The sequence below is a fragment of the Fringilla coelebs genome (assembly GCF_963513975.1).
Source record: "Fringilla coelebs genome assembly, chromosome: 3".
NCBI lineage: Eukaryota > Metazoa > Chordata > Aves > Passeriformes > Fringillidae > Fringilla > Fringilla coelebs.
The window spans coordinates 62,949,621-62,967,979 of NC_140030.1; the positions used below are offsets into that span (position 1 = coordinate 62,949,621).

The window sequence follows — 18,359 nt, forward strand, 5'->3', positions numbered from 1 at the left end:
GAAACATAAAGACACAGGGGACTGAAATAGAATCTTTCCAAATTGCCATGGATAAATTTGCTTGGTATCTACTTTAAGAAAAAAATACAAGAAAAAAAAAATCTGGAAACATTCTGGCATACAGCTTGAAGAGTTTAATGTTCCCTGATGAGCCTAGGATAGATCATCACATCACTGGTGAAAAACGTGGGCTTTCACAAGGGAATCTCCCTTCAGCAGGGATAGAAAGTATCTTTCTGACAGGCATGGAAAATATAAACGGTGCCCACAGCTGCTGCAACTTTTCTGGTAGGAAGGATGCTAAGAATTCTCAATCAGCTGTTGGAAATGTGAAAGTCTGAGAAGAAGCTCATGTTCCAATAGGAACAGTATGAATAATTTGACGGAGTTTGGATTTTATGATTATTTAGACAGCGCTGTAATAAATGATTCCTGGACGAGAAAATTCCTGGATGTCCTCAAGCCACAGATGGTAATTCCTGTTTTATGTATGATCATCTAAAACCTGGCTTCAGAATTTTCCTTTCCTCTTTCCATAAATAAAGGATGAAATCTGCAGGAGAAACATTCCTTTGATAACAAAGAACTATTCAGCTTCACAAACAGCTATTGAGCTTCATTAATATGAGAGCTAAACAAAAGTAGATTTACAATCACCAAAAATTTCTGATAAAATTGATTCAAAGGAATTTTAGCTAAAATATCCAGGAGTATAGATATGTGAAAACTCAAGTACATTAAATCTATTTTTATCTATTTAAACAAGAATTTGAGTTTTGATCCAAAGTCTATATATATGCACGAGTCCTAAAGCCTACGATATTACTACTACCTTTTCCAGGAAGTAGACATTTTTCTGTCTTCATTCTTGTTTTGATTTTTACAGTACATAGTATTTTATAAAATGATCAGACATTCATGAGGATTGTTGCATTGCCAGTTTGCAGCAGGAATTAATTTGTTTACATACAATACTTATACTCTAGTGATTAGTCTTTAACTGTTTTTATAATGCCATATTTTTCTTGAATTCAGTTTTAGTTCCTCTGGTCCAAATCACAGCAGATTTTTTTTCTCTTTCTGTGTAATATCTTCTGAAAGTTTCTCCAAGTAAGACTCACTTTACTTGAATGGTTAAAAACCCAGGAAACTGAGATTACATTACCTCCATCACAGACTTCCTATTTAACTGAAAAAAATTAAATTGAACTGCATTTTTAAAAGCATTTAGGTGCCTTAAGATGCAGACAGGCACGTAGTGAAATTTAAAAACTTTTGGCACCTCATCACTACTGATTTCAAAAGAACCTTTGGAAACTCCTGTAGGTGCTCATGTGCTTCTCAAGCAGTATCTCCAATGTTAAGATTTTCTATTTGTGGGAAAAAAGCAAAGAAAAGATATTTTTGAGGTGATGATAAATATCTTAACTACAGCATCCTGTCTAGATACTGTAGCACTGGAGACCTTTGTAAATTTTGTGTGATCTCTGTTCGTTTTATTTTTAATGTCTAGGCTGGTCAAGCTCCACATGAATGGCTTGAACTTTCTCAGATATCCTAAATGGCACAAGCCAATCAACCTTTATGTGGACAACTGGATTAGACTTAGGTTTCTTTTAGCACTTAATATTTAAACTGTACTGGAAGGCTGAAGAACTATTGTATCTGCAGAAATCCATATGTAGATGCCTATATATAGGTGTCTTATTTTAAAGCTGAAAGATATCAAAAGAGTTGTTAGATATTGCACAATGGTCAGTACTGCAGATTGTTAAAGGTTATTTTCCTTTTTCACTAGTAAAAAAAAAAACCCACAAAACTAAAAAAAGGTCAAGTGTGTTGTGGATTTATAAGTCAAATTACTTTTTATCTGCATGGAATGTGAGTTTATCTGTGTTTCCTGTCACTCAAGGAAATACTACATTAATCTGTTGTCTGTTTGGATGATTGTAGGGAAAAGGAAATAGAAAGTAGGGGGAGAACTGGGAGTTGTAAGTGGATTTATAGGAACCACAGTAAACACACTTGGAACAAGAGGCACATTTCATGTTCAAATACAGCTGCTTGTTCTGTACCTGGAAATCAGATGCATTATTCTGTGGACTGACGCTGAAAGCACCACCTTTGAATGAAGTTGAATTTATAGAGGACACTCCAAGTGCAAGATTTCGTGTTGAAATACTCATGGATGGTCCAGCAAAATGGATCTTTAAAGCCAAGGCATCAATAGTTTTTAGAGCTCTAAAAACAGAAATAAAAATTACTCTGAAAACTGAATACAGAAAAAAACCCCACCTACGCTCTGCACACTCTTCACATGAGAAGATGATCCTCTTGCTACTATGTTTTTATTACCCATCTGTGTATTCACAAGGAGACTGTTGGACTGTAAATTTATGCATGTCTCTTGAAAACAAAAGCTTTTGACTGACAGAAACTGCCAGCTTTTGACTGACTACATATCACTGGTCCTGAAATAATATTCCAACAATACTTATATCTATGCTGTGTCATGTTTCAGAAAACTTCTTTTCCATCCAAATATTTGTCATGCACACTAAAATTTGTTTCGGGAAATTGTTTTTGATGGAAATCAGGAAACATTGATTTTCTGGTTTGTCTATACATGGAAGAATGAACCCTTACAGCCTTGCAGGTTGCTCTCAAAAAGCTTTTCTCAAAGGCAGAAATACTTACTCTGAAGATGAGGCTGCCAAGACACTGTCTGAACTGGCTAGAATATTGGAAAAAATCGTCACCACGGTAGAACCCAGAGATTCATCAATTTCTTCATCATTCACAATCTTTTTGAGCTTCTGCACAACATCATTTACTTTGTCTGAGGTCAGCTGCTGCCCCTCACCAGTGAGATTCAGAAGCTGATTGGCAATATCTGCTGCATTTTCTGTGAGCATACAGAATCAAGCAAAAAGTGAAAATAATGCATTACAGTCCTGAAGTAGTCCAGAAATACAAATTTTTATCATCACTGTTGAAAGCTAGGGTATGTTCTATAGTATATGTAATGAACATAGGATTTCATAATTTTGTCCAACTTATAATTTCTAAAAAAAAACATATATAGGATGTGCTGATTATATACTATCCTCATTGGCTGTGTCTTTCTTTATTTTGAGTTTGTAGATCAGAACTATTATAGAAAGGGGTGTTTGAATGAAAAAGAGAGGAATACAATGAGTAGTATCTTCTTTTTTTTCCTCCTTATGGTATCCTTTTTTCTTCACTGAGAAAAAGTTTCACTGTTGAAGTGAAACAAATGCATCCAAGGTCTCTATTACTGAAAAAGTGTTCACTCTTTTAAGCTTTCTGGAGAAAGTCTGTCCCCCTTGCAAATGTTTCAGTTCTTTCAGAGGATGCTACTCTTACTTGTCAGAGGCCTGGCAAGCACAACACACAAGCAAATGTCATGACAAGAATCTTCCTGATAAGGAAAGTTTGATAGCAATGGCAAAACATGTTAAAACTGTAATTTCAATGCCACCTGGGCAGAAAACTAATATAAACACTAACCTTTTACAGCTTCAAAATATTTGAGATTTAATGGAATTTGCAAATAAGATTTTGAAAGATCAGCCTTCTTTAGTTTGCAGCTGGCTTTGGGTTGATTTTTATAATACATGTTTCTGATAGATTTACTGTGGAATATTCATTTTACATGACATTATGCTTTTCATATAATCTGACTGCAAGTACCCAATTGACTGAGTTAGACAGCCAGGCTCCCTAGGACACCAAAAGAGGCTTCTCCAAGACTGCAGTTTAGAACAAGAGCTTATTGTAGGTGTTCTGCATATTATACATATGACTGTATAATTCTCTTCACTAGCTTTGGCATTAAAAAAGGGACCATAACATTGTTGTCCTGTTATTTTATTACTCTTTCATGGCCAAAATGACATAAAAGGGTATTTTAGAAACAGAGAATAAATCTGCAAATATCTGATTGTAAGTTCAGTGAAGAGAGCAGGAGCCTTTCCCCTGGCAGGCATTCAAAATATTTAAAAATTTGTCCTAACTTGAATATCAAATAGAGGTAAGATACTACCTTCCTTTCCTCTTGATTAAATTGCCTGAAGAGTTTGATTTAATTCAGTAATTGCTTTCCAGAGCTCTAAATGGGTGAGCTGAATTGAACTTGGGTGTACTTCCCCAGAGTTCAATTATTTACTTTGCACTGATATTTTAGAAAGATTTTTAAACAACTTGGCATAAAGAGAAAATATATTCTTCCAGAGACCAACACTAATATACCCACCTGTGCAATTTCTAAGATCAGGTTGACCCCAGTATGATGTATAATTCTGCAGACCCAAATAGCTAAAGAGGGAAAATGAGAAAATTCACATGAAATATCAAAACAAAATTACATAAATATTTCATAATTCTTATGTAGGTTTCACAGTGGTCCACTCTTCTCAATTCCCAATATTCACTAGGGGCAACATGGCCCCTAGTGAAACACAATATATATACTTGACAGTGAAAGTGTATGATTGATAAAAGATAGTGCTGAGAGCAATCCCAGTTTTTCAGTGGAAATTCTGGCTTTGTGTTTCAGGAAAGACCCAAATATTGAGACAAATTATTATGCCCCTATTATGGCCTGGGCATATGCTGTTTCTATAATTTCTCCTTTATATAAATGGCTTTGATCTAGCCAATAGCAACACATACTGCCTCTCGCAAGAACATGCACAGGAGCCATGTGAAGGTATAGATTTATTCCAGCAATGAAAACTAGGGTACATAACTATTGGATACAGGTCCAAAGTTAGGGGCAGATATAAATATTCCTTTTTTGTTGTTGTTTTTTAAAGCCTTACTATAGCAAAATACAGAGTCACAGAATGGGTCAGGTTGGAAGGGACCACAGTGGGCATCTGGTACAACTGCCTAACTCAAGCAGGGTCATCCCAGAGCACATGGCACAGGATTGAGTCCAGACAGTTCTTGAGTAACTCCAGTGAGGGAGACTCCACACCCTTTCTGGGCAATCTATTCTGGTCCTTGGTAACCCACACAGTAAATAAGATCTTCCTGACATTCAGGTGGAACTTGCTGTGCATCAGTTTCTGTCTGTTGCTCCTTGTCCTGTTGCCTGGTACCACTGAACAGAGCCTGGACCCATCCTCCTGGCACCCTCCCTTCAGATAGTCATAGACATTGATGAGGTCCCCTCAGTCATCTCTTCTCAAGGCTGAACAGGCTAAGCTCCCTCAGCCTTTCCTCATAGGAGAGATGCTCCAGTCCTTTAACCAGCTTTGCCACCCTGTAAAAATGGCTCCAAAATTAAAAACACTTTTGCCTCAGTTTTCTTTAAAGACAATCATGCTGTCACAGCATGGAAAAAGGAAGGATGGTAAATGGGAAAAATTTATCCCTTTACTCAGCACATGATAAAATAACATTATTCCTCAGCTGACCACATTTATTGTAATGGCACAGGTAATTGCCTACTGTGGAATGCAGATGACTAACAGAGACTTTTACAAGAGCTTCCTCTTCCCTCCAAACAAATCCCACCAGTGCTCCATATTCTCCATATTGCCAAAAGCTAGTGGAGGCAGAGGCAAGGAGGGCACAGCACTGGGCAGAACACAGGAATTTTTGTTTTTAATGAGAAGTGCTGTACAAAATCATTTGTAGACCACAAATGAATAATAAAGATAAGCAATACTTGGACAGCAAAGGCCAGAAACCTTAATTTTTAATGATTCTGAGGCTCTGACATAAAAATAATTTGATTTCTGCACTACTCACTCTACAACAGAAGTTGGTCAGTCAGAATCAGTTCTTGTACAAGATTAGGAGGCTGAGGAAGTGAGTTATTTAAGTATAATGCGGGTTGCCTTCCTGTTTGGCACTGAAACTCAAAGCTGATTCATATCCATGTTGCCATACTATTTGGAAAAAGTAAGAGATCTGGTCTTCTCAGAACATGTTCCAGATGCAATGTGGGTGGATAAGACTAACATATTGCATTTAATAGTAATCATCCTAAATACTGAAGGAATTAATTAATATTGCATCATCATAACCATGTTTACAGCACTCAAAGGAGATCAAAGCCATAATGTTTTGGTAATATATAAACAGAAGTAATAATATTCCCATTTTACAAATGGGAAATGGGCATACAAACTCTTTTGTACAAACCTCTTACATTAGGGAAAATTTCTTAACCCTTAAAAACTCAAGTTCAAATCTTTACACATAAGATTATCCCCACCTCCAATTATGACTAAGTACTGGCAAAATATTTGTTTCACAATTTCTTTTACTTTTCCCCTAATGAGATGAGGTGTTTTGGATTAAAACAAATACACATCTCATCTTCACAGAATTTTATTCTCATTCTTACACAAGTTAGATAGTAGTGGTGGAGTGGTATCAAATCTGAAGCTTTGGGTACGGTAATGTAAAGGTCAAGGTCAAGGTCCTGCATGTGGGTCAGGGCAATCTCAAGCACAAATATAGACTTGGGAGGAGAACGGATTAAAAGCAGCCCTGAAGAGAAGGACTTGGGGATGTTGGTGGAAGATGCAGCTCAGAAAGCCAACCACATCCTGGTTGCATCCCGCTGCATCCATCTCTGGGGCCTGCAAGATAAGAAAAATGTGGACTTGCTGGATCAAGTCCAAAGGAGGCCCACAAAAATTATCAGAGGGCTGAAGCACCTCTCCTGTAAAGAACGTGAGAGAGCTGGGGTTGTTCATCCTGGAGAAGAGGAAGTTCTGGGGAGTTTCCAGCACCTAAAGGGGGTTACACGAGATCTGGACAGGGTCTTTTTACAAGAGCATGTAGTGACCAGACAATGGCAAATGGTTTTAAACTGAAAGAGATTAGGTTTCAGCTAGATATTAGAAATAATTTTTTTTTTTACTTTGAGGGTAGTGAGGCATTGGCACAGGTTGTCCAGAGAGGTTGTGGATACCCCATCCTTGGAAGTGTTCCAGGCCAGGATAGATGGGGCTCTGAGCAACTTGGTCTAGTGGGAAGTGTCCCTGCCCATGGCAGGGGGGTTTGGAACTAGATGATCTTTAGGCTCCCTTCCAACTCAAACCCATTCTATGATTCTATTACTTGAGTAAAACAGTTTCATTCTGTAAGAAGATTTTATTTTTATAGTCACATTGAACATGTATTAATTGTGGGCCCCAATATGCACTACAGAAGTGGTAGATAAGTTTTTTTCTTGTCAATGAAATACAAAATATTACTGGACCTACCTAATCTCTCACGATATAAAAAAAAAATCTTCCTGAAATACAATACCAGCCAATGGCAACCATTATATATAACTAAATAATAACTATATATAACCAGAAAGTTGCATCAGAAACAGCTCAGCTTCTCAGATATTTGAACACCTACCAGGTTCTTGATGCAGTCTGAACTGAGCTCCCATGGCAAAATGTGTAGTTGGTCACAGTAGGCCTGGTATCTGGCCAAAAATAGTTTGGAGGGTTTTCTTCAGCTAAACATTTTTCTGTAAAAATGAGTATATCAGTGTTAATCACAAGTTTCTTCACGTAATCATCTTACATTTGTTGTCCTCAGCTCATTACCAGACTACAGCACAAAATTGTCTTAAAATGAAATGCTCGGTTGTTTGCAATAGAGTGGCAATAGAGGGGTGCACAACGGGGGATCATCCATGCTGCCACTGCTCAAAGGTAAGACTTGGATGTGTCTGCTGCCTCCATCTGCACTCCAGGAGCCTCCACCTCCTCCCTTCCAAAGGAAGGGCAATCTTTGGTAGAAGCTGAATGGGAAGAGATGAGAGCTAAAAGAAGATTGATTAAGGACAAGTGTTGTCAGAAACACAAACACCATCAAGAGGTGGGGATGAGGACCTTGGAGGTCCAAAATGTCTCATTTTAGCTCTGGCTGTAAAGCATATTTTGTTATCCTCAATCCACCAGAGAAGCTGTCAGGAACCTCCAAGCCTCTTTCAACCAGACAGCAAGACATTGACTAAAGCAATTTGAACAATTTTGTTTGTATTAAAAGTATTTTGAGCATGGCTCCTTGAGATTAGTGGAACAAGTAGGTTTAAAGGGACAATTTAAAATCTGAAACCATCATACTGTTTGGAAATGTGTGATTATTTTAACACAGAAGATGCTTATTTATGAACAAGCAAAGAAAATTTCTTGTGTAACAAAGCTGAACACTACTTACCCACTGGATCAACATCCACAGTATGAAGTTGATATCCCTCTTCCATGGTTCGATTATTACTTATAAGCTTCTGTCGGATGTCTTCTTCTTCTAAATTGATGTTGTTGGTAGAATTATAAACCAGAAGAGCCAAAGCACTAAAACTGCAAAGAAAATTATTCAAGTGTTTCAGTCAGGAGAGCAGAGGCCAAATGTGTGGAAATAAAAATATCTGACAAACTCTGGTTTTCTGAGTATGGAAAGTGTCACCAAAACAGTGTTGCTCATTATCTGTAAATTTATATTTTTGTATATATAGGGCAATGACAAGAAAATATGGCTGGGAAATTTCATCTCCTAGTTACCTTTAAAAAGCATCTCATCAAAAGAGCTAAAAAATGTTTTCAGAAGAGTTCAGAAGATGAAACCATAGAGTTGTAAGTTCTAAATGGGCCCTAATTAATTTTAAACATCTGGTTGCTAATGGCTTAGGAACTTAAGAGCTGATTCATCCCACCTCACAAAACTTGTCAGGGTGGGACAAGTCATCCTCCAGAGGATCCACCTCTGGAATACAGAGAAAGACTAGGAGATTAACAAAGAACAGATGCCTAACATTTAAATCTCTTAAGTTTTTTTATGGAGTGAAAAACACCCTGACATACTTCTGACGCTTTTAGTCGTAATTAGGAAAGTTGAGTTCCTCAGATGACTAATCGAAGTTCGAGCACTAATAGCTGTTTCTGTATTGTAGCCCACTGCTACTTTCTTGGACATCAGAAGTAGTTCAAAGTGCCCAAGACTCTTTCCTGTGAACAAAATAAAACAGGCCCCACCCTTGTCCAAAAACACTGCTTTTCTGGAAGGGAAATCATGAACAGCAAACCAGTTCTAGCAGGACACAGGAAATAAGCCCAGAGTGGAAGGCACAGAAATTTCCTCCTGGGACAAAAGGAACTGTTGGAGATGAGAACATGTTGGTACCCAAGAGCATTGCTTGGCTCTGGCTAGTAGGAGGTAAGCCTCTAAAGCATGGAACATTGGATGTCCATGGAAGCCAAAATGTGGAAAAAAGGAAAAAGCAAACATGCTTTGGGCTGTCTTCCTCTTAGCCTTGCCCTTGGATACCCATCAGCCTGAATAAAGACAGACCTTTGGAGTGTGTGAGCTGTTCCTGGCAGCCTGGGGAGCGGTGGCACTGCCAGCACACATACAGTGAGCAGGGCACACACCCACCACGGGTGCTTTCACCTGTGGCCCCTTGTGCCACAAGAAAGCAACAGTCAGCTAAAGGGGCTTGTGGACTACAGGAAAAAGAGTAGCAGAAAAAAATCTGTAGGGGTGCTGAAGAGGTCAGTAGGGTTTTCAGGTACTCCTTCCTAGACAGACCAGGACTTCAACTAAAAAAATCTTTCAGAAAGACATCCCCATGATGACAGCTCAGAATTGCACTTTCCAGATGTATCTAATTTTCTTGACATATTCGCTGTTTTACTGGTTACATGTTGCTGGAGAAATAAGATAAAAATGTGACCACCTGCAGGCTTGGCTTTCTTCTTTCCCAGTAGATGTATTTTAGCAGAGAAATTCCAGCTGTCTCAGGCCAGGTCTCTCCTTCCCTGCTCCCAGAGATACTGAGTTCCTCCTAACATTCCTTTGGTCTCTGTGGGGTGTTTAACATCTATATGGCAAATAGCCTCAGTAGGGTGGATATGCATTAGCAGGCTTTTTCTGTATACCTCAGATATGTTACAAGCACAAATTTATTACGGCATTTATTTTTAGCAGAAGTATGGAAACTGCCTGAGGGATTGCCAATTCCTTCAGCCCTCCAGTACTTCTGCCCCAGAGTCTCCTGGCATTTAACCATCTTTCCTAAAAGATTCTGGCTTCAGTCATCTATTCCCTTTACTTCAGAAGAGGAAAACTTAATATACTGATGCCACTCCCTACCTCAGCACTCTGGCTGCAGAACAGACATTCTGAACAGTCACCACTACTGCTTAGCTGCCTGTTTCAGGATTCCCAAATAACCAAAATGATATTTAGGATCCATACCTTTGAGGAAGGACAATACCAACAAAACAGAGGGGATAATGATAGATGAGGTAGAACTGGTTGCAGTTGTATTGAAAAAGTACAGAGAAAAGTATTGATTCTGAAGCACTGGCAAAAAGAATCTCTTAAACCAATCTGTCGTTTTCTGAGAAACCCTTAAAGCACAAGTCATGTATACTGTATAACAAGAGCCTACTCCATAATATGATGAAAACAATTTCCACAAACTTTTCAGAATGACTCATGCTAGCTTCCCAGACTAAATAAATACCTTTTAACTTGACAGCTGACGCAACATGAAGTTCAGTGCTTCCTTCCACTTTTGTCACACTCAGATCCCAGAAAGAAAACATTATAATGGTGAAGAGTAAATTCTCAATTTGGGAAATAGCAGGCCTGCACTCAAACAAATGACAATGCTGCTGTGCTCTGCTGGTGTCACTGGATGTGCTACACTCAGCTTTAAATGTTTTATTGTGTGGCATATAAAGGCAGATAGATTCTCACAGCAGTAATCAATTACAAATTCCACATCATCTATAGTAACCTGTACTGCCAACATTACTGCCATCAATCTAATTGAAAAGAAATGGACAGTGGTGTAGGTAAACACAACAGGGATTAGTATGTTTCTCTTTTCTTTGACTGAAATGGTGGCAGCCGGAGGAAGCAGGAAAGCTTGGGAAGACCAGTGTCTATCCCACTTTGTCCTGGACTGTTGAGCTAAGCTGGCTCAGAGAGAGGAATTTACGAAGCTGCATCCTCATCTGAGGCACAGGAGGCGGTGGTGGAGCCTGTGCTGCCATGGCCCGGACCACAAAGCCAGCTTTCTTCTCGGGCAGCGTGACTCAGAGCTATTCCAGGACAGTGTGCCTACACACGGGCTGTGGTCGCGCTGCTGCGCCCTGCGAGGAGCCCGGAGGAAGGATTAACAAACCGCGCCAACCCTGCAGCACAGGCTGCCTTGCACCTGGAGAGATGCAGCTGATAATCAGCAATGCACATTTCTCCTTTCTGTTGTACTAGACAGGCTGAACTAATACTGAATTACTGTCGTTGTCAAACTGTTTCACAAATCGTGATTAATTTCCTTCAGAGTTAGTGTAACTTGATTTAAAGAATATAAAGAACTATTTTTAAACAACTGAAATACTTGCAGACTCTAAATTTCCACTAAAAGTCCTGGGAATATCAGTGCTGACTACCCTGGCATATTTTAAATAGTTTTCAAATGTCAACATTAAATTCTTTACTAATCTCATGGTTACATTGTCTCTGAAGATAAGTGGTGATGGATAGCTATAACTGAAGACTGGCCACACAGGTAGGCTGAAGAGTCACTTGTGAGGTTTTGTTTTGTATTTGCGGAGTTTTTTAGACAGACAAAGGAAATTATGAATTTGACTTTCTGTTTTTAGAAGGTTAATTTATTATTTTATGATACTATATTATAGTAAAGAATATTATATTAAACTATACTAAAGAATACAGAAAGGATATTTACGGAAGGTTAAAAGATAATAATGAAAACTCGTGACTCTTTCTAGAGTTTTGACGCAGCTTGACTGTGATTGGCTATTAAGTTAAATACACATGAAACTAATGAAACAACCACCTGTTGGACAAACAATCTCCAAATACATTTTAAATCAGCAAAACACAGGTGAAGCAATGAGATAATTATTGTTTTCTTTTTTATCTGAGGCTTCTCAGCTTCCCAGGACAGAAATCCTGAGCAAAGGGATTTTTTCCAGAAAATATGACAGTAACAGTTTTAACAGCCTTGCATTAACTGGACAGACAAAAAAGAACTGACTGTTCCATAAGTCACTCAGTGAAGATGCAATACAAAGAGCAGACAAAATATTAGAAAACTCACAGATTAAGACAGAAATAAATTTGAAAGCAGAGGAAAACTAAGAGCATTCCACAGAAGCATCTGTGTTGTGAATAATCTTTTACTTGAGGTGATTTTGACTGCAACACATTAAAGTGTTCAAAACAGAGAGCAAAAAAATATGACTTGACATAATAGACACATTCAAAGAAATGTCAAGGATGAAGAGTTTCCTTTCCCTGGAGAAGGTGATGTTATAGTTAGAATATAAAATCTGAGACTTCATGACACAAAACTAAAAACTGCAGCTACTTTTTGGACTACTAAAAATAAAAGCATCCTAAGCTTTCCTTTTAAGTTAATGACCATTGTAGCAGAAGAATTTTTCAAGCACCATGGTCATGCCTTGTGCCTTGGCTTGTGTCTCTGGGTCTTGCTCCTCCTTGCAGATCTGGTGTGGGAATACAATCAACTACGGCTTTTCAACAGAAAGCACTTATAATATGTGCTAATTTGGTCTGAAGGCTATTCATTACTAGAGAATGTTGCAAAGTCAAACCAGAAAGGGCTGGAATCCCTCACATGGAACAGCTGGTCTTTGCTGAAATGGGTTTTTGGCTACACTTGCACTATGTTCTGGAACAATGAAGAAAACCCCCATTCCCTATTGCCCAATACGCTGCTTTTCTAAAAATGGTATCTAAGAATGTTATATCTTCACTAAATCTAGTTAAAGTCAGTGGAAAGACAAAAGAAGTCATTGGAAGCTGAAAAAGGGCAGGAAATTTCATCAGGAGACTAAGAAGGGATCATCCTCCAGTCATTCAAAAGGAAATCCCAAATTCTTCCATCTGTGATGAAGGCTTTCTTCACAGGTCATGGACAAGATGCCAGCAGGGCACTGTTGGTTCTTTTTTGGTTGGTTTTTCAAACAGGAATATTACATATAATGTACATGTTATGTAGCATTTTAAAGTATTTCTCAGCCCGAGTAAAGGCTGTCCCTTACTACCTTCAGTAACACTGAACTTAAAGTTGTGTGGAGTAGAGGTGGGCCAGGTCTAAATCCTTCATAAGACCTCACTGGTAGAAACCCAGAAAACTTTTGAAATAGGAACAGACATCACAGATTTATTCATTTATAACAAGAATAGCAAAGTCATTTCATAAAAAATAATTTGAAGTAATCTACAAAGAATGTAAAAAGCCCAATACTTTACTTAGGACTAGAAAACCAAAATTATGCTGTTCTAGTGTTGCCACCTCTTGTCTAAAACTATTACACAATCTAATTAACATTTTATCCAAGTGCATTACACTTTCCATTAAGCAAAACAACACCCAAGAACACAGCAAGCAGGAGCCTGAATATGCCTCACTAACATTGGTGGCAAAACTCCCACAGACTTCAAAAGAGCAGGACTGGGCATGGGTAGCTCTGATTAACTGCTTTCCTCTCTATTTTCATTTCCAAGACAAGGGATTTCTGTTTAGATTTAGTAGTTTTTACACAGATGGCTACCACTGTGGTTTTTAATTTGGATGAGATGTTTAACAGTACTAACATTAATATTGTTTCCCATAGAAGGAGCAACCCAACACTGGCAATAGGCCAAAATTATGACAATCAATCAGTGGAAGTTGGAGCAAGCATAAACTTACTGGATGTTAAGTGGAGAAAAATTAATAAATTAATTAGGGCCTGAGTTCTCCCAATTGCTTGCAAAATAAGAGAAGAGAGGAGAAGCAAGGGAGCTGAACTCTTTATTAAAGACCAATTCCCCTACTGTGAGGCAGCCCTGTGTAGTCATCTGACAAAACCAAGGATCAGTAGGACTTTTCTAAGAAAAGCAGCAGCAGTCACAGGAAGTTTTGACAAAGCTGGAGTCATAAAAGGCAAAGAATTAATGAAAGAAACAAAGTCATTTATACTTTATCTTAAAAATTGGTTCACTTGGATAAAATCCACAAAGCGGTTTAATTTTCAAAGATTTGGGCAAAAAATAATGGGGACAAAGAAACAGCTATATCCATAGCTCATGCTGAACTCCTGCCTATTTTGAACAGCTGCCCTTTCATTAAGAGGCAGAAACAGTAAAAGCAGGGGAAAAACTGAACACTGACATAAAGTCAAATATAGCTTTTATAAGACTCTGTCTATTAAAATAGTTAATAATCTACCAAAGTATTAGCTTGATACATATTGCTGTCATCCAGAGATGTCACAGTATTAGATGTGCTGATAATAATATGCACTTTTGGACTTGGCACTCTGTCTCCCATCACTGGGTACATAAACGCCTAGCAAGCATGGTGTACTTTGGATTTCTGCAGCTCATACAGCACAGCAATGAAAGAGCAACAATCCACTTCAATACTTCTGTTTTGTTTTGCTCTTCTCCAGAATGCAGTAGTTTAAAGTATTTTTTTGGAAAACACCTATTTTTAATGTGACAAAAAAAGCCAGCTTCCTACCTCCCACTTCCAGCTACTATTTCTTCTCTGAATCATTCTCTCTAACGATTTTTCCTCTTTCACATGCAAGAACACTAGGTGGGGAGAGTGACAGCTCAAGTTCCTTAGTGAGGAAGCAGTGTGGTAAATATGGGTGGAGCAAAGCAAAATGCATAGAACAGGCTTGGGGATGTTGTTTTGTTGGTTTTGGGGTTTTTTTAAACTGTTGTATAAATACTAAACCAAAGGGAATGCAAAAAATATGTGATCTGAATTACAAGAATATGAATTCATGTAAGGAGAGGAAGAACCTTCTCAAAGAACAATTTTAAGAATTATTATACTGCCTTGGGAAAAAGAAGGCTATGATCTTGTAAAAAATTCAGAAAAGAGAAATAAGGCTTAGTGAATTAAGAGTTAAGACTAAAATGTTCACTTCTGTAAAAGATAAAGTTAAGGCCATAATATTTCTATGTTAGGTCTTAAATTTTAACTGTGGAGTGAATTTCTGTTTAGATGAACATGAAAATAAATAAAACAAGAAGTACTTAAAAATTAAGGGATATAGTAGAATGTCTAAGACTGCAACAGACTTATCCTTGACTATCCAAAATGAAGAAATAAGAAAATATTTGGGCAACTTTCCACAGAAACAATTTATAGGAACATTAAAGTAATAGTAACTGCATGAAATCACACTGTGAGCAAGTTACATTCAAGAATTCAGCCATAACATTTCAGTGAATCACCTGGGCAGTCAGGAATTACCATTACTTCCATCATGTATTTAGAATTTCTACCCTCTAAACTGCTAATCTTTTGTACTCTCAAGTGTTACCCTAGCATCTTGTAGGATTTCCTAAGAATCCTATCCAGGAAAAATCCAAGGAAAGCCTGATAAAGAATCATGACAACAATTATCTGAAAGCAGTAGGAAAAAAGGTTTGCTATATGGATCTTCAAAAATTCAACAGATTCTTCCATACAAAATTCAGAAACAGAATTTTGAGCCTCAAAGAAGTAAGGAACTGGTGACTAAATCCAGGAACACTGAAGACTACTGGGAAGCTGATCCTTTTTTGGTTTCAGAAGGGAGGGATGTACAATCATAGATATATACACAGAAAACCTAAAGATGCTTTAACCAATTTTTTTCAAATGTTTCTTCTGTAAGAGGTAAATGATGCATGAAAATGTATTCAAGACATGAAAGCTATATGAAAAAAGGCAGAAAATCATGTGAATATATATTTCTATATATGTGTAAGTACATACACAGTGTGTAAAAAGTGTAATTTTTGTTAGTCATGTATCATGTAGCTCACTTAAATTTTTAATTATCCTTGCTTTATCCCATCTGCATTTCTAGGTTGAGCAGGATTCTGACTTGTCTTTTTGCTTTGTTTCGTTTTGTTTTGTTCTTAAGAGAACATTCACAGCATGACACTCCTGATTATTTGGAGAACACTAAAATTTGGTGTGACATGACCAGCATTTATACTAAATTATTCAGAATGATGAACAAATGCAATTTGACCTTGACGCAAAGTGCGCCAGAGCCCATGAGAAGACTGGTTTCTCGTTAGACGAGGCCTTCTTTGAAAAATGACATATTATGAACATGCAATTCCATTGCCTCTGAAGTTACATATAATGAACAAAAGAAATAGAGATGGGGTACTTCCCCATAAGAGTAATACATTATGAGAAGTAATTTAGTGGCATATTTGCTGGATGTCATAAAGGGAGGCAAAGGAAAGGAAGGGGAAAGGGAAATTACTAAAATAGTTTCTGCCTCTTTAATGTTTTTTTGAGTAGACTAGGGAGAAGAAAAAAAACAGAGGTCAGTAAGGGGGGAAGGTGAGACAAGAAGAAATCAGGTGTACAGCTCAGCTGCTACTCATAAAAAGATACAGGAATAAGGATGGGGAAAGCTTTACATTCCTCAGCAGTCTTGGATTGTTGGTAAGACCTGAGGTGTGGTCTCCACTTGAAAGGCCTTGCTGCCATAACCATATCATTTAGAAGTGTGAAAAAAAACCCTACCCACATCACTACACCCTCCTGTAAATGTAGGTCAAACAGCAAAATAGCCCATTCAGAGACTGGGATAACAGTGTACCAGTTAAAAGGTTTTGCCAGTAAAAGCTCTCTTTCTGCTGTGGCTATGTGGGAAGGAGATACTACCTTTCTACAGATCTTTTCATGTCTAGGCAAACTCTTGAAAATTAGAAGCGCCACTAACTACTTCCTGATGGTAAATTGGGAATATTGGGCTCTGATATTAAAATGAGATTATCATGGCAACTCTCAAGAGTCAGCAGTTAAAATTCTTAACAGGATTTTTGCCTACACTTCAAACAGATACATCCCATACCCACTTATTGCCCCATCCTCAGAAGACTAATTATATTTTGGTTTCCTCTGCTTAATTTGGTCCTAAGATTCCCTCCCTCTCCAGACATCCCTCAGAAATCAGCCTGCTGCTTTCAAAGAAGCCCATGGAGGCCAGATTTTCAGGGGGTTGACCCATCTAACTTTCTCTGGCTGCCTTTGAGGTCGTTCCAACTCCAGCGCCTCCAAGCCCAGCAGTAGTCAGGAAATGAGAGCATATGGTAAATAGTTTAACTCACACTCGTTTAGCTTTCAATTCTAGCACGATTTTTCAGTGTTTTCCATCTAGTAAGATGTCTATTAACTCAAGAGTGTCTGGTTCAAGAGAACAAATGCAGAGACAGTGGACAGATACCAGTGTACCAAAGCTTGTTGCTAAAGAAACCTGGGTGTGTTGTATAACATAAATATCCTGTATCTATTCAGTTTTGTGACAGATGAAATCTGAGTTCTGAACAAATTATCTGTTAGGGTATAAAGTGTGATAGGTTTAAACCAAAACAAACATGATAACTACTATTAGGTTTCTAAGAACATTCAGAACACTGAGATTGCCAGCAGTCATGTATTTACAGACCTGCAGCATCTGCCAAATAATAGGCAACGAATCCAATAATAGACAATAAAGCCTGTTGTAAAGCCACTTGCAAAAGCAGCTGTTGCCTCTATTGAGTAAAAATCTTTCAAAATATTACCTTTTAATGCTTCTTTTTTGTCTGGCTCCTTCTCTTATGGAGGCTGGGTGGATGCTATGAAAGAAACAGACAATAATTAGGGTGGAATAATTCTCCAAAGGAATACAACATAAATTTACCTCCTTAATTTACCTGATATTGACCACATACACAGTGTAATTCCAGTTCTGGAAAGTACGGTTCAGCTGAAAAACAGGAAGACATTGATCACATGAATTGTGAGATGTTAATGGGGCTCTTTGTTGCTTAAAGCTGTGTTAGAATTTCACCCTTCTGCCCCTTGAGAAATCCCCTTCAGTTTTGCAAAGCAAAGAGAACACTCACTTTTCAGTGAGGTGATTGTTGTACAACTGGTAGTGAGAGATGTGGCTTTTTTGCAGACAGAAGGAAATCTGTATAAGGTCACGGCAGAGTGAATAGGTGAGTGCACAGGATCCTGACCTTTTCCTGCTCTCCCTCTCTTCCACATCTTAAATCCTCAGATACACTTTGAAGAGAATTGATTTACTGAAAAAGCTATCAGCTAAATTTTCACCTGAAAGTCTTCAAACTTACAATGATCTTCTTTGCAGACCTTTGTACTCTTTATTCTGAGTGCTCAACAGCTGCTCAGTTTTCCAAGAGACACCTTTGCATGCTCTTACACCTTCCTAGTTTCTTTTGGCTCAGGCACCTATGTACTTTGCCTGGGTACTACTGCTAAGGGAACAGTCTTGGCAGGTGTGCATGACTGCAAT

General features: G+C 38.1%; 1 protein-coding gene across 3 annotated transcripts in view; it reads right to left on the reverse strand.

The window, feature by feature from the left end:
- The window catches only part of ADGRG6 (adhesion G protein-coupled receptor G6), a 110,647-nt gene that overhangs the window by 27,632 nt on the left and 64,656 nt on the right, over nt 1-18,359 (reverse strand). For all 3 annotated transcript variants that reach the window (XM_084201913.1, XM_084201914.1, XM_084201915.1), the window contains exons 7-13: nt 17,755-17,807; nt 17,623-17,676; nt 8,206-8,348; nt 7,396-7,510; nt 4,277-4,338; nt 2,698-2,905; nt 2,076-2,241 (exon numbers count right to left, since the gene is read on the reverse strand). In XM_084201913.1, the coding sequence (XP_084058039.1) occupies nt 2,076-2,241; nt 2,698-2,905; nt 4,277-4,338; nt 7,396-7,510; nt 8,206-8,348; nt 17,623-17,676; nt 17,755-17,807 (801 nt within the window). The remainder of the gene's footprint in view (nt 1-2,075; nt 2,242-2,697; nt 2,906-4,276; nt 4,339-7,395; nt 7,511-8,205; nt 8,349-17,622; nt 17,677-17,754; nt 17,808-18,359) is intronic.